This window comes from Berghia stephanieae, chromosome 1 (assembly GCF_034508935.2).
Source record: "Berghia stephanieae isolate SIO BIC M18660-M18661 chromosome 1, UCSD_Bste_1.3, whole genome shotgun sequence".
Classification (NCBI taxonomy): domain Eukaryota; kingdom Metazoa; phylum Mollusca; class Gastropoda; order Nudibranchia; family Aeolidiidae; genus Berghia; species Berghia stephanieae.
The window spans coordinates 37583785-37600841 of record NC_088360.1 but is presented as its reverse complement, the minus strand read 5'-3'; the positions used below and the strand labels follow the sequence as shown (position 1 = coordinate 37600841).

The 17057-nt window shown below is 33.5% G+C and overlaps 1 protein-coding gene across 12 annotated transcripts in view; it reads right to left on the bottom strand.

The window, feature by feature from the left end:
- The window catches only part of LOC144973652 (cilia- and flagella-associated protein 70-like), a 31879-nt gene continuing 14822 nt past the window's right edge, over positions 1–17057 (bottom strand). For 2 of the 12 annotated variants that reach the window (XM_078916376.1, XM_078916432.1), the window contains 18 exons: positions 15614–15774; positions 15043–15103; positions 14213–14274; positions 13828–13890; positions 13397–13535; positions 12563–12748; positions 11910–11990; positions 11646–11698; positions 11098–11213; positions 10460–10627; positions 9749–9859; positions 7564–7590; positions 4273–4475; positions 2933–3085; positions 2032–2193; positions 1526–1615; positions 1005–1154; positions 1–468 (listed from right to left, as the gene is read on the bottom strand). In XM_078916376.1, coding sequence (XP_078772502.1) covers positions 388–468; positions 1005–1154; positions 1526–1615; positions 2032–2193; positions 2933–3085; positions 4273–4475; positions 7564–7590; positions 9749–9859; positions 10460–10627; positions 11098–11213; positions 11646–11698; positions 11910–11990; positions 12563–12748; positions 13397–13535; positions 13828–13890; positions 14213–14274; positions 15043–15103; positions 15614–15774 — 2067 coding nt within the window. In that variant the 3' untranslated portion in view covers positions 1–387. The remainder of the gene's footprint in view (positions 469–1004; positions 1155–1525; positions 1616–2031; positions 2194–2932; positions 3086–4272; positions 4476–7563; positions 7591–9748; positions 9860–10459; positions 10628–11097; positions 11214–11645; positions 11699–11909; positions 11991–12562; positions 12749–13396; positions 13536–13827; positions 13891–14212; positions 14275–15042; positions 15104–15613; positions 15775–17057) is intronic. The other 10 variants (XM_078916442.1, XM_078916479.1, XM_078916452.1 and 7 more) reach the window with 7 other exon arrangements.

Here is a 17057-nt window from a genome sequence, read left to right as displayed (position 1 = left end):
TTATTCATAAAGTTTTATTTATTTCATATTCATTGCAACAAATATGTACCTATAAAGACAATGGAATATATTTTATCTTGTAAATCGACTCAGAAAAATGTTTATCTGTAAAAGTGATTTTACTATAAATAGTATATTTACAGTTCCCACCCCGCAAAGATATCTCAAGCAAACGACACAAAGCATAGTTTTATCTTCCATGGTTGAGAAACACCATTCAGATCTTCTCAAATCACTTTATAACTCCACTCTCGTCGTCAGAGTATAGACATACTTTCAAAACACTATGGTGCCGATACTTTTTTAAAAGGTAGAGTTTTAGTCATTATGTAAACTTGTTTCGTTCAATGTCAATATGTCAATGCATCGTTCATGCATCTTCATAGTCTAAAATGCAGGATTGCCAAAGCCATGAGCTACTTGTTCTCTGTGAATCTCAGCGAGAAGGGGACCTTCGTCTAGGTTCAGCTGAAAGGATGAATATGAAAAAGGGTTGGATTAACATAGAGATGATAAATATTAATCCAGCGTATCAATGCAAATGATGATGATGATGATGATGATGATGATGATGATGATGATGGTGATGATAATGATGATGATGATGATGAGAGAATATCATTGATTACTGTATGCAGACTACATTTGCCATATTATATCCCTATAATAACTACGATAACATAAAGGATATTAAGGTTGAGTTAAACACTTATTGCTGGCAATGATGATCACCCCAAAATTGATGTTAGCGACAGGCTGTATTTAGCTTCACGATTAAACACCTCTCATTAAATAAATGATGTTTCAGTTTATATCCACATTTATTTCAGTAGAGTAACTTCCTAACTTTTTTTGAGCTGACAAGTCTTGTCAAATTACCAATCTCCACTTCACAAGTGGACTTCAACAAAAAAAAAAGCATTATGTAAGACAGATCATAGCCACAAAGTATGTCAAATTTAACAAGTAAAACAGGTTCACAGTCAACGAAAGGCTTTACAGACCTTGACAGCATATTTATAGGCTTGCTCAGCTTCCAATCTTCTGTTGGTCTTGAGGCACACCAAAGATAGATATGCCCACACTTGAGGGTCGTTGTTATTCAGCACATTTGCTTCGGAAAGGGCATCTTCTGCTTCAGACAATTCACACAGCTGTAATAAAATAATTAGCATTACTATCCTTTCATTAAGAGTCTCCAAGTTTGGAAGAAAACATAATGATCTGTCTTATCTAAAAGTTGGACAATTTTATGGTAGATATTTTTGTCTTCGGGTTTATGTGTTCTGTGGCGTTTTAAATCGTTACGCTATCAATTACATCAGTTAAATCGGGTGACAAACAATGACAGTGGTAAAAAGAAATTGTGGCAGCGAGAGATAGTAAACATTTAAATCTTTTAACCATGAAAGAAAAAAAAATATAGAAACAACAAACCTATAACCAAAATTTGAAATCAAATCAGGTTATTTTTCACCACCAAAGTAGTGCTTAGATGACAAGATATATTAAGTTGTTGAATTACCCGGTAGCAAGCAATTCCAACTCCCAGCCATGACACACAAGATGGAGATTTTCTACAAGCCAATAGGAATGTGTTCTTTGCATTTTGGTACTGTGAGGGTATATAAAATGAAAGAAAAGATATTGGTTATCTACACAATGATAAAATTGTCTCTCGTTGAAAAAAGTGCACACAATTACAAAGACACCATTTGATTTTTATGTCAATATATAAATCTGATTGGACAATAGAATTAACTCTAATTAACGCACAGTGGTTAAAGCTTTAAATTATATTGGAAATGCCAAGAGGACATACAATTTATCACTATTATCTTTTCTTTGTATGTTCGAAACAATATGTATTCCTTTACTGGACCAATTATTTGCAGCTGTTGTAGTTCAAATGTTCATTTTTTTTTGTTGATACGTGTATACAAACGCCATTGTTATTGGCATCCACAGGCAACTTAAATTGTACATGTCAAATCTTTATAAATAACATAGAAATAATTGTGCAAATTTCACCTTTTCATCTTGAAGGTAAATGGATGCCAAGCGAAGGTATATGGAGTGCATTTCAGATGCATCTGTGACGAAGGATAATGTTCTCTCATAGCAGTCTCTGGCTTTGTCTGAGTCTCCTGTCATGTACTTGACGTGACCCATTAGTGACCAGGCATCAGCATTCTAATACAGAAACAGAATCATGTTTATATTTTATTATGGAAATGCTTTAAAGATATTATTTTACCATGTATGTGAATCAAACAATAGAAAAAAGGACTACTGATTATGATAATGAATCGTCCAGGTTCTGTACACATTAAAATATAAAATAAGAAAGAAAAATAACCTATTAAAACTCAATTCTATCTGAAAACGATACAAAATATTGTCCCTTCTCTTGTGACAATTAATTAAAATATAATGTAATTTACAAAATAGCGCTGTTCTCGAGTGTTTTATTCTTGTAAATGTGCATGAACCTGGCCGCAATCGTAAACGAATCCTGTAAAAATTTGTATGATTTGACATCATGAGGGTTCAACTTGAAATATCAAAAATAACCACACTTCATACAAATGCAAATCATCGTTTTAAAAATGATATAAAATGAAATGAGATCAAAAGTGGGGCAACTTATTGATAGACAAAATGTCTCTAAGTAAAACTCAGTCTGCCTATTAAGAATATTTCCCTTGTTATTTCGTTCTAAATACTGTAATGCCACCACATTTAGGACCTTTCACTGGAATTACTCTCCGACTGGATTGATCCAAATTAAAAACGAAAATAAATAGTATTTATCGTATGCAAGTAAACAATGGCTACTCCTGTGTTTACACTGTGATGTTGGAAAAAAGTTCGTTAAAAAAAATAAATCAGTTATGACTATTTTCAAGCAGGCATTGGGAAATAACATTACCTGGAAATCAAACTGCAGTGCTTCATTGAGACTTTCCTCTGCTTCTTTGTACTCTCCTTTTTGTAGTCTAAGCCGTGCTAATGCTATGTGAAAGGCTGCATTTGGCCCGCCCGGGCAAGTGACTAACTCGTGGCTCAAGGCTCTTTCTGTAAACTGTGATAAACGGATTGGGAGAAACGTAAAGCTTGAAGATTTAAAAAAAAACAACAGAATTTCCCATCTATTGTCACATGAATGAGACTTAAACATGAAATTTGAGCTGTTATATTGAGCAATATCCACTTAATGTGATCAAAGCGCTTTACAAATGATTTCCAGCCAACAGTAACATGTGGGACAAGACATGACGTCTGTAAGGCGCTATCATAATTTTATTCCTGATTGATACAACGCTGCAATCATTGCAAAATACTCATTTTACATCTGAGTGTGGTGAGAGAATGTGAGTAAAAAAAAGCCTTCTCAACTTTACGCCGTCCAGAGAGGGACTCAAACCAGGGACCTGCAGGTCCAAAGGCGAGTGCCATACCACAAGACCAGAAAGTCGTTCAAACACAAACACATCTAAGCAAAAGAAAACGCTTAACACAAAAGAAGAGAATATATCGTAGATTTGATATAATATTGTTTAATTTTGGACGAGGCTGGCTACCATAATATGTAGGTGTCTCACCCTGGTTTTATTTTAAATCAACACATTGGAAAAATCATTCCATGAAACATCAATGAAAGGGAAATGGATAAATAAATAAAGGTTAAATACATAAATAATAAGATAAATAAATAAATTCATAAGGAAACAAAAAATAAACAATCAAATAAATAAATAAAATCGAATCCTTTCGTGAAACTTTGAGCCAGAAAAATGGACACAAAGCATAACCGGCGGAAGAATAAATTAAGATCATTTTGATCTACTAGCCATAAAAAGTAATTCCAAATGTCGGTTTCATAATTAAAAATACATGGTAAACAAATAAATGGATCTTAGGTTTTACGACGTATAATCATCAATTATAATAAAAACATACATAAACAATGAAGCACACAGACAAAAAAAAAGCAAATAGAGACGACCAACTTATTTCAAAATATGTCTAGTATAGTAAAAAAAAAAAGTTGAATATACCATAGTGACTAATTTGGGCAAGCACTCGTGTAAGAAGATGTGTCTCAAACACTGCCAGACAAAGCAGAAAGTAAAAATACAGGAAGAATCAATTCCAGTCGAGGCAGGCTGATTTTTATCGGATTTCTTTTTCTTGTATTTTTCTTCTACTTCGTTTGGAAACATTTCTTACACACCTTTTCAGATTTTCAAAACATGTTGATTAACATACCGGAATAGCCTTGACCTCGAGCAGCCAATCGACGGCCTGCATGTAGATACTGGAAGCTGGCACAGGGGTAGGTTCCCTGGGAGGGGGCTCTTCCATATGCTCCGACTCCTGGGGCGTTCTGCTTCCACCCCTTTGCTGGCTTCCTGGTCGCGATGCGTTCAAACCAGCAGATTTGGCTGCTGAAAGGGGTTTGGATATAGAGCCTAGAGATCAGTGGAGGAGTTTGGTAGGTAGACGGTGAGAAAGACAGGAGTGAGCAGATTTCATTCGGTAAAATTGAAAGACAAGTGTCACATGGAAATGAGCAAAAAGGTTGGAAAAGGCGATTGCGGGTGAAATCAACATGAGGGAATGTAAGATGATCAAGATTTCGTTAAGTGGGAATGAGATTAGGAATTTAATTACAGTAGAATGTTTGCAATGCAAAAGCAAAGCAATGGGCAGAATACAAAACAAACAAAAAAAAAAAACAAAAAAAAGGAAAGATAATGAGTGATTTGGGGAAGGGTGATAAAAAAGGGTGGGGCAAAGGGAAGGTAACAAAAAAAGGGTCGGGAAAGAGAAATAAAAAAATAATAGTAGTACTCTGAAGACCATTTTATATGCATTATCAAAAAACACCCTTGACACAACTTTAGAACAGTATTTAGTCATTAGAAAACATTATATAAATAAAAATGGACATAACAGCTTCACAAAAAGAAAATAATAATACCAAACAATTCGTACTTTTTAAAAAAGCTGTCGCATTGATTTTTAAAATGTTTACAATCCACAGCTTCTAGCAGCTTAGTATATATATATATATAACATTTCAAGTATAATTATGATCAACTTCTACAATATTGTTTCAAGCGGTAGCTAACGCTTGAAACAATATTGTAGAAGTTGATCATAATTATACTTGAAATGTTTTATGAATAGCCCATTTTATCAAAAAGTTGAGCACTATTATTTCATGGTTTTTGTTTTTATAATATATATATATAATATATATATATATATATATATATATATATATATATATATATATATAATATATATATATATATATATATATGTATATTAAATTATAGCGAGTGCTAATTTGAACCAGTGTCCTTTCAATCGGGACAAAGCTATAATAGAGTTAAATAGCAACTTCTTGGATAAAGATAATGCATGATAGTGTATTAATGGTGGTGCTACTCTAAGGGATGGGGATGTTTGTTACAATGGATAATAACACATAGAAGGACGGGCATTGGTTACAAAATAAAACAACAACATTCGATACAATGCTAAATACACTGGCTAAATTGAATCGAGTTGGGGACATAGTGGCTCAGCGGTACGGTCTTTGCTTCGTACTCGAAAGGTACCGAGTTCGAATACCCGCTACGTTGTGTGGCCTTGAGCAAGTCACGTCTCCTTAGCTCAGTTTGCGGCGTTGCACTGCGGCTGATGCCTGGGTTATTCCAGTCTTCCCGGAATAAACCCTAGAGATAAATTTCCCCTATGGGGTGAATTAAGAGAATTTTCTTATTGTTCTTTCTTCTTTAAAGTCATTATGATCAGAGTTCCAACATTTTGATAATTTACAGTATAATAAACCACATTCACTCTCTTCAGTAAAGTTCATTAGCACATAAAATTGGAAGCATTGTTTCTATTCTTGGATGAGCAAAGAAAATGTTATTATAATGTATATTTACGAAAACTGAACAATGCAGATATAGTAATTGATTTCCAGTCAGTTAAAATCAGCGGTATAAAGAAAAATACTTATTTTACAATCAACAAAATCTGAACATTTAAATGCATTATAACTGCTGTGACTTAACTGATTAAGAGGCAAAGCTTATGCGCTTGGTTAAAGTTAAAATGGCAATCAATTCTCAATTATGAAATTGAATTTTTAACAAATCAATAATGAGAGAATTCTGAGTGCAGTCTTCTTTATTTCCATAACTTAAACGTTTTATGATAACAAATAATCGATACCCATGATATTGTTTGGAACTCGTTGCATGTAGAGTAAAATAAACTGTATGTGCGCAACCTAAAATGTGACCTGACACTCTTTTTAAAAATTTACCAACTGATAAGTGAATAATTCTAAGTCAAATAAAGTTTCAAATTACATAGGTAATTAGCAGCATTTAGACCAAACAAAAAAAAAAAGGCTGGGCAGTAGAACAGATCAAAATTTAAATGCCTGTATATAAGTAATCGGGTTTGAGGTGTTTGTTTTCAAAATTAAAAAAAAATAGGAAGAGACAGGGAAAATCGGTTTCATGATTAGAATAAAATCATTGGCTTTACACGTAAAAATAGAAGAATCGTGAAAAACTAAGACTAAATACTGAAAATATTAAAGAAGCATGCTAGCATTGAACAAAGATGTAAAGTAAGAAAAATTGTTATGCGCTAAAAACCCAAAACAAAACAAAAACAGAACATAAAAAAGCCTGTAGACAAGGCTTGAATTAAAGATAATGAAAAATGTTTTTTTTTTATTGTAGTATTTTTTTTCAAATCGCGATCTGAGAAATATTTAATTGGGGAACATCTATTCCTGTGAACAAGGAGGCAAATTAAGGGTCATTTAATTGGCCAATAACTACATACAAGATGTTTTCTATTCTTAACAGAACCTCGTAGAATTGTTGCATCTTTTAGCGTAAAGAAATATCCTGAAAATGACAATCTAGCATAAGCGAAGCAAAAGGAAAATAAATTTTATAAAATTTAAATCAAGAATAATGCATCAGGCAAATCAAAAAACAAAAAAAAAAACAAGAAACTCTGAAAGCAAAATTTCTCTTCAAATGTAAGCAAGAGGCAGTAATATAGCATACCAAAAACTAGTATTCGCCATGGTACAGGAGCATGTGAGAGGCTAGTGTGTAGGTAGAAAATGATGATGCGAGAAATACTAATCTATTTTAATCTGATGATTAGAAAGTGCTTTCCAAAATATTTGAATGAAATGAATAATCAAGCACAAGTGATTTAAAATGTAGATTTTATTTGAAAGAGTTACACAAATGTTTGTGTGACAGATAAAAAAGATAAACTGAGAAATGTATTCCGCTTTGCGAACTTAATTTTTGAATTCGTGCGATCAGCATTATCTTCAGACCACAATCTCCTTTTTCTTTCTTTTTTTTTTTGTTGGCCTTAAAGCAAAATATTTCGTTTTGTTGAAAACAAGGCCACTCGTAACTTTCCGTTTATTACTGCCTCAAAACAAAGCATTGTTGTAATAAGCTGCGGTGTAACTTTCTAGCTTTCTAAAACTTAACTTGCCTGGTAGGTTTGTTGTTATTGAGTCTGCTGTAGAGATTAGAACATCAATGTGTCAACAAATAGAGAGAAATGACAATCAGAGAGAGAGAGAGAGAGAAAGAGAGAGAGAGAGAGAGAGAGAGAGAGAGAGAGAGAGAGAGAGAGAGAGAGAGAGAGAGAGAGAGAGAGAGAGAGAGAGAGAGAGAGAGAGAGAGAGCAATATTTGTTGGTCAAAGCATAAAACGCTCAGCAAAGGTGTGATGTTCAAAATTGAAAGCAGGAACCAAAATGATTTACGAGAAGTATTGAATGCAACTAGTATCAATCTATGTGCTAATAAGAATGTATTAAGGAACTCGTGCTCAATAACAATTACAAGCAAGTCATCAAGCAACGTTGAACAATATGATAAATAAGGCTCAAATAGTGCTTACCCTACATTCATACCAGTTTCACTTGTAATTAATGCGCCATGTTTGACTTTGATTTTTTTTCCAAATAAAACAATGAATAATTCTATGTCTTTAGTTAAAGGGAAAGGTAGAGTTGGAATGCCTTTCATTTTAGTGAACGATCTCAGACCTGTTGCACTGACTTCAATTGTCATGAAATCTTTAGAAAAACTTATTCTTATTAAAATTAGGAACCAGTTTATACCATTGAGTGATAGTCATCAATTTGCTTACAAACCAGGACGTGGCGTAGAGGATGCCATTTTGCTGTTTACAAACAACATCTACAGGCATCTAGATCACGCTAAGAGCTATTGCAGATTGCTTTTTGCAGACTTTTCTTCAGCATTCAATACAAAAATTGACTAATCTGAATTTGATCAAGTATATAATTGCTTGGGTGCTCGAATTTCTTACGAAGAGAGAGAGGGAGAGAGAGAGAGAGAGAGAGAGAGAGAGAGAGAGAGAGAGAGAGAGAGAGAGAGGAGAGAGAGAGAGAGAGAGAGAGAGAGAGAGAGAGAGAGAGAGAGAGAGAGAGAGAGAGAGAGAGAGAGAGCATAGTATGTTTAATTAGGACAAAACATATCTTCCTGTATAACTGTATAACTACAAATATTGGTGCTCCTCAAGGTTGTGTATTGTCTCCTGTATTATTCACGATATACACGAATGACTGAAGATGTCAAAACCAGAGTGTAGCTTTAATAAAGTGTGCAGGTGACATCGCTCTTCAAGGCCTTATAACAATAAATGGCAACGAAGAGGTTTATAGACAAGAAATTGATAGATTTGTGTATTGGTGTGATGCCCACATAAGCAAGACAAAGGAGCTAGTGATTGACTTTAGGAGAGTGAAGGAACCGATAGAACCGTTAAAAGTAAAGGACCAATTTGTCCAGCGAGTTCCTCCTACAAATACCTTGGTGTAACGATTGATGACAGACTCAAGTGGGATGAACACTTTAAAATAATTAAACATAAGATGTGCAGAATTACTTATTTTTTTATCAAAACTTTCTCAGTTTAGAATAGATAAATCCCTCTGCACATCATTTTATAAAGCAGTAAACGAAAGTGTCTTGTCATTTTGTATAACAGCTTGGGCAGGCAATTGCTTAGCAGTGGAAAGGAACAAAATAAATTAAAGTATTAAAAAATCCATTAAATGCTATATAAATGATGCTGACAATGTAGATCTTCTATATGGGAAATTTTGTATGAGTAAAATTACTAAAATATTAAATGATCAGCATCGTCCACTAAGATCATCAGGTATTATGTGAGGAAGGAGTGGTCGCCATTTCTCTATTTCAACTAAAACAGAGAGACACCGAAAATCTTTTCCGCAGTTCAATATTAGGCTTTATAATAACAAGCAATAATCATTTAATATAATTATTTTCGCTTTTTTACGACCAAATAATGTAAATATTAATTTATTAATTTATTTGTTTTGCAATATTTTCAATTTTCAATTTATAGTGACAATTTTAACTATTTTACAGTTCCTTTTTATATGAAACTGCTTAAAAGATGATAGAAAGGATAGAAATTTCTAAAGAGCTAAGCAAGGTCGCTGTAAACAACACTTCGATTGAAATAAGAACATGGATCATTGGAAGTAGCAGTGATAGAAAATCAGCATGCAATGTTCACAGACAACAATTCGCAAAAATAACTACACCAAAGCCAACATGCAGCATGTAAAGAAACATAAAACACTGAAATAAGTGAGAAATGCAATTCATATTTACCTCGTTTCCCTGTAGAATTCTTTGATCGGGCTGAGGTTGGTACTTTTTCGGGGGTTGGATTTTTTATCTCAAGACTGGGTACTGATAATCCGCCATCGGAGGGCTCGCCATCTGAGGTAACACAAATAACAAGCAACACACAAAAAAATGATTCATATAAATATTATATGGTGTTCTTTTTCCACGATTTTAATTTTTGTTCGATACAGTTTGCATAAAATAATTATATGTTTTGCTTGTTCCCAGGAATGTATGCATGATTAGTCACCATCACTCAAGCAATTAGCATTATGGCGCAAGTTAAATAGTCACTAGAGAGATAGACAAATAGATAAGTAGATAGATTTATAGATAGATAGATAGATAGATAGATAGATAGATAGATAGATAGATAGATAGAAAGATAGATAGATAGATGAATGGATGGATGGATGGATGGATGGAAGACGAGGTGGATGCGAAAAAATACAGAATTTTTCGTGTGTGTGCGCGCGCGTGCGTGTGTGTGTGTATGTGTGAGGTGTGTTTGAGAGAGTGAGAGTGCGGGGGGGGGGGGGGGGGGGGGGTTGTGGAGAGGACAAATCTACTAGTGGACACAAACATACATACACACCGCATAAACACACACACACACACACACACAGAAAATATACCCTTCCTCGCACGTACACATACACACACACACACATACACACACACGCACACAAGTACCTCGACCATCAGGCCTGGCTGTGTCAGCATCCTCTCCTTTCTCCTTGTCTTCCTCTTCTTCCCTACAGGCCTTAGCAATGGCAGCGGCCTTGGCCAAGTTCAGTTTATTAGCCTCTAAATAAGCCATCTCAGCCCCGATCTCGTTTGGAATGGCGTCGTAGAACAATCCTGGATATTCACAATATGGTAAAATTTGTCATTTCTAACAGTATGATTTGCACTTGAAATGTTAGAAATAAAGAATAGTAATTTTTTTAATGATATAGTAAGAAAATATGGGACCTATCGTCTCAAAACGGTATGTTGAGTTTACCATTTTTTCTTCTCCTTCAAGATTTCATGTGCTAAAGATGAAATCTTTAACACATGAAATCCTTAGCGCATGAAATCTTTAGCACATGAAATCTTTAGCACATGAAATCATTAGCACATAAAATGTTTATAGCTTTTAAATCAACCCTACAAAATGCCGCATTGAGGCAATGGGTTACTTATACATATGACTAATCTAAAACTTCCACGACCCATGAGAGTTAAATTCATTTTGTTATTCATAAAAGATTACAAGAAATCTGACTTTGATATAACAGGAAAGAGAGGAGAATAATTATTTTTTTTTAAAGGAAGTCGAGACTCACCCAGCATTGTCCAGGCTAGGATGCTCTGTGGGTCTACACACGTTGCATTTTCGAAAAAAATCTCAGCTTGCTCATTTCTTTCAGAAAGCATACAGACCACTCCGTAGAGAAGAAGGCTGAAGTGAATTAGATGAAAAGGAAGTATAATCATCATTAGCATCATCATCGCTATTGTTACAGTTTTTTAGTTTTTTTTTTTTTGTTTTTTTTTTTGTTGTTGTTGTTGTTGTTGCTGTCATTACTGATGCTATTGTTGTTGTTGTTGTTATTGTTGTTATTGTTGTTGCTGTTGTTGTTATTGTTGTTGCTGTTGTTGTTATTGTTGTTGCTGTTGTTGATGTTGATGATGATTATGATGATGCCGATGATGATGATGATGATGATGATGATGATGATGATGATGATGATGATGATATCCTCTTGATCCTTATTATCACCATCATCATCGTTATCATCATCATCATCATCATCATCTTATCATCATTATCATCATCATCATCTTATCACCGCTATCATCATCATCCTCTTCGTGCTTGTTGAAATCTTACCCTTGTAAATGCCTCTGGTCGATTGCAATGCATTCCTTGAAACATTCCTCAGCCTGTGAAATTTAGCAAGGAAATAAAATTATTGTATCATGCACATATAACTGAATATCGTTTTGCACATTTAATAGATTATCATTTAAGTATTATTAATCAGAATCTTTACAATACAATCAGTAGCCCCATGAAGTGAAAAAAAACATCAAAAATTGCTGAAAGGTTTTTAATAAATCACATTGTAAAGAGATATATTTAAATCAAAATTACCTTTGTAATATCATTGATGTACAAGTTAAAGGTTCCATAGTCAAACCAACTGTCAGCATCATTTTTGTCTCGAGCAATTCTCTGTCAAATAAGCAGAAAATACAAGAATAATCCGTGTATTATGGTGTAAAGTGAAAATGTCGCTTTCATGCAGTTAATCTAATATTGGTTTAGCAATAATTTTACGTTGAAAATGATGTCACGTCATATTGATACTATGCCTTTAGGTAAAATACTCACAACATCCGCCAGTCTGATATAAACTACCAATACAGAAAACTATGGGTAGTCTTGAACGTTTATAAAATAGCCTATTTGATAGAATTTAGCGAGAACTAATCATTAAATTGCTGTCTAAAAACAATAGCAAAGGGCTGAGTGACATAAATATCCATCTTTAACAGACCGTAAACTTTGATAAAGTTTTAACGAACATTTAAACCAAAGTTTTTCCAGTGTTCATTCAGATACTAAATTTATATTTATCTCACTAATCAAAGCATTAAATTATAAATTTCTCCATTTCAATTTTCATTCATGTCATTCTGATCAATTCATTTAGTCTGTAATCTTATTCAAGTTTAATTGAAACAAGTATTTTTTAAAATGTAAAGGCCAATCAGTACATGACCAAGATAATTTTTAGAACTCACCTCTTTGTAATACGTAGCGGCTAGATCAAAGTTCTGATTTACTTCCGCTTCCCTAGCAAAATGTTTGAGCTGGGCATTGTCTGTCAGTGGCTTGGGTACAGGTGGTTGGTCCTCCAAAGCCAATACATGACCAAGAGATACGTGCATTTGGTCGATGAGATACACGTAGAGCTCGGACAAAAATGTCTGAGTTGATTTAATAAGAGAAAACCAGAAACGATTACCCAATAGCAGTGGTTGCTGAATATGGCACGAGGATTTAGGCTATTTTGTTTCAGACAGAAGTTGTCATTTGTATCTAATAAAAATGAAATATTACGAAAATTTTCGACAACAATTGGTTGTTTTTGTTATTGTTCTTTTGCTTCTTTTTTAATATTTATTTTTCAATTCTTGCCAATGATTTGAAAATAGAATTGGTGTTATTTTTTCCACTGAATAAAAGCGACCTAATGATAGCTGTATTGTCATATAAATACAACACACTATCTTGTTAGATTAAAATTGCCTCCATTGGACTCTTTATTGTAATCAATTAGGTCACAACCAGGGCTTGGTCACAACGGTCACCTCCACTTTTACCATCGTCTTCATTTTCATCTTTATTGTTATTATCATCATTATCTCAAAACCATCATCGTCATCGTCATCATCGTCATCATCATCATTGTCGTCAACATCATCGTCATATTCATTTTCATCATCATTATCATTGCCAACCCTACCATCAGGGTCCCCATCATCAGCATCATCATCATCATCATCATCATCATCATCATCATCATCATCATCATCATTATCATCATCATCACTATCGTGTGTCTTCAAACACACCTGTAACTCTTGTTTGTCGTCAAATCCAGTTGTTTTCAAGTACTTCTCCCTGACAATTTTTATCACAGAATGCTTCAGCTGTTCTTTGAAGGCAAAATATTTGCCAGATGAATTTAGTTCGTAAATGAGTTTCTGTCTCCTGTAAAGTAAAAATAAGTAATGGTACTTTCTGTGCTCAACCCCATATTACATATTATACAAGGATATAGAAGTAACATAAATACAAGACTTAAACTCAATCCAGAATTGTGATAATATAATGATATGTTTTTCTTTTAATACACAGAATACACGGGGGGGGGGGGGGGGTGGCGGGGGGGGGGGGGTGGGGTTAACATAACTAAACAATGATTCAGACTTATTTATCAATATCTAATTATCTAATCAATCGTTTTTGTCACAGAAAAAAAATTAATGTGTCTATCACTTACCTTGCTTCCATTGCTTCGTTTGTCTGAGGTTCTCCAGATTTTAATTCGTCTCCAAACTTGTCCCTGGAAGAATTGATATCGAAATTGCAAAATTATTTAAAATCAACAAAAACAACTGATCGTCCACAATCCAAGAAAAAAAATAGAAACGTAATATCTATTGTTGAAATGTAAATTTAGAAAAGACACAGATAAAAATACTTTCTAAATGGATACAGCCTATGAATTATATTGATAAGAAAATATAAATAAATAAATGTTTAAGATTTTCAAAGTGGCTTCAATGTCGAATGTGTAACTATTACATCGAGAAGTATATTCAAAAATATTTATGAGAGCACAAAAGCACTCACAATATAAGGGGAGAATTAAAGAATGTGTATACCTGAATTCATCAAGGATAAGATTGGCAACACTGGCTACCTGGGCATGGTAATCCTCTACAGCCTGAAAATGGGTATTGACGAGATGAATGGGAATAATCACTTAATTGATTTCAAGAGTGAATCGACTTATATATAAGTTTGCAAGAAACAAATAAAAAGGAATAGTACCATATGATATTATGAATATACAATTTTTTACCTTTTTTGAATTTTCCGACCGAAGGATGAGCCCGACATTGGGAGGGCTATCTCCTAGGGTGTATTACAACAACCCTTTTGAGCCTCCAATAGGAATAAACCGGTCGAACTAAAATGCATTAATGACCGCTTGTGACGTAATTGTATTATTGACTTAAACAATTTAAATATAAGGTCAAGGTAAGCAGTCATTTATCGAAAAATGTATTACTTCTGACCTTCATCTTTTAATATATTTTTTACATCTCTGCAATGAACTGAGCTTGTATTGAATTGGATTACCATAACTTGTTACGTCATTTAAATAATACATACAAAGAAGGATAGTACGCAACAATGTGATGTTTTTTGTTGTTGTTGGCACTTGAAATTAAACTAAAATCTACTTATAATCTCGTCTTACTTAAAAAATTATATTTAATCTTCTACTATTTTTTAAATTTACTAACTTTAACGATGGTTTTGCAGGAAACTACAACTGGGGTGTTAAAATAAAGTTTTTGATTAGCAGTGAATATTTCGTAACATCGGAGAAGCCCTTCCAATGGCGGGCTGGTCCTCGGTTCGAAAATCCAATAAAGGGCAAAAACTATATAATAATGGAAATAAATAATTGAAAGAGGACACCCACCCTTTGAGCTCCGTCAGTTCTTTTAGGAAACATTGGTCTTGGGGGAATCAATTCAGCGACTCTGAAAAAAATTTATATAATATTGAAAAATCTCTCCTTTCTATTGATGTGTTGCTAAGTTTAGACACTATGTAGCTATACAGAAACAGTTACTTATCAAACTCAATTGGAACTGTCAAAATCAGAATTTTTGCATAATGTCAACAATAATGTGATTAAATAATTTTTAATTTATGTGTCCATTTTTCTCGCTCTTTAACCCTCTCCTTACCAGCCATTTTCAGGATTTCCGCCAAAACTTCACACCCAACTAACAAAAAAATTGATTGTTTTATCACCCAGACTTAATGGCAGTAAAGTTCTTGCCATATATAGTTTCCCTAGCTAAACATAGTCTACAACACATTGTTCATTTTCTTTAAATTTTATGATGTACAAAAGAAATTTGAATATGAAAAATGTTGGTTGTATCGTAACGAATGTGACCATTTTCCTGTAGTTGGTAAAGAGAGGGTTAAGAACAGAAATCAAAATATCACTTACTACTGCCCAACATTTTAACAACACATACCTTCTAGCAAGTGCCTCGGGTGGACGTTTCGGTACAAGAGGTTTGTCGAGACAAATCTCTATCATAACATAGGACTTTGCCTCTGTGTATTGTTGGCCTTCGACGTTTACTGGTGCCTGGCCTTCTGCTTCTGAGCCTGTGTCAGATTTACCTTGAGATGTCTGTCATAAAAAGATAGTAAAAGTCGTTTGTCATTTTAAAATTGTAGAATAATTTCAAACAATTAACTTGATTAGAGATGAAGACGTATCAAATCCAGAGAAAGAGTGATTATGAAATTGATATTTTACTTTAAATATAATAACCAATTTTATAGCTCATGGATTCCTAAGCCCGAAGGTCAATACTACAAAACGTATTGATTAGAGAGAGAAAATAATAATAATAATAATAATAATAATAATAATAATAATAATAATAATAATAATAATAATAATAATAATAATAATAATAATAATAATAATAATAAAGTTGCATATTATTTTCTGAAACTTTTCATGTCCGAAACTTTAATGTTCTTGACAGCAAAAATAATGGGCAATGGAAATAATCAAAACAATAACAATAAAAGTAAACATTGAATTTCTTTTTTAATAATTTTATAATAATAAAACTATAGGGAAAGTCGGACCCATTGTCTCAAATTGCTGACGTGTTCTCAAGAATGTAAGGGGCAAACAAAGCGGTTTATATTACGAGAATTGAGATTTTTTCGTAAATGAAAAGAAATCAAGCTATTTTTCTTCTCAATGAAAGATACTAATTTACTGATAATTTTTTTTTACTAAAACTTAAAATTTGATTTTTCGCATCTTGATTATATCGACATGAAACAAGATTGAGGCAGTGGGTCACAAAAGCCATGTGATTTAGGGCTAAGTGAAGACATCAGCATAACAATAGGAATGTTTAACATTTCGGTCCTCTTGTAGAATTTACTATTATCGTGTATTTTCTTGGGGTGGGGGGGGGGGGGGGAGTAATTTTTTTTCTTCCAAAACTTCCATTGGCAGTTTGAAAGAACTTCATGAACTGCATATTATACAGTCGAATCCATTAATTAAGTACTCCTATCAGTAAATTTCAAATAACTAAAATAGCTTTTTCTTGGTGGTGATTAAACAAACGTTAGCACACACGTATTATATTGCCGTTAACAAGACAAAATTATTTTAAAATTTGAAATGCAAAGAGAAAAAATACTTTTCTCCAGTTTCTTGATTATTTTGATCCAATGGAATCACGCAAATATTCTAAAATTCTTCGTACTGGTTTCAAATTTGGGAAGAAATTTTTTCTCCAAATTAAAGAGAGACATCCCCCCTCCTCTCTGATGATTTTAATTTTATTGATCTTCCAAAATAGCAGAACTGTTTTAATGGGTGAAACATTTCGCCGAACATACCAGTGGCGTAATCTGTTGCACGGAATCCTACACCACTGA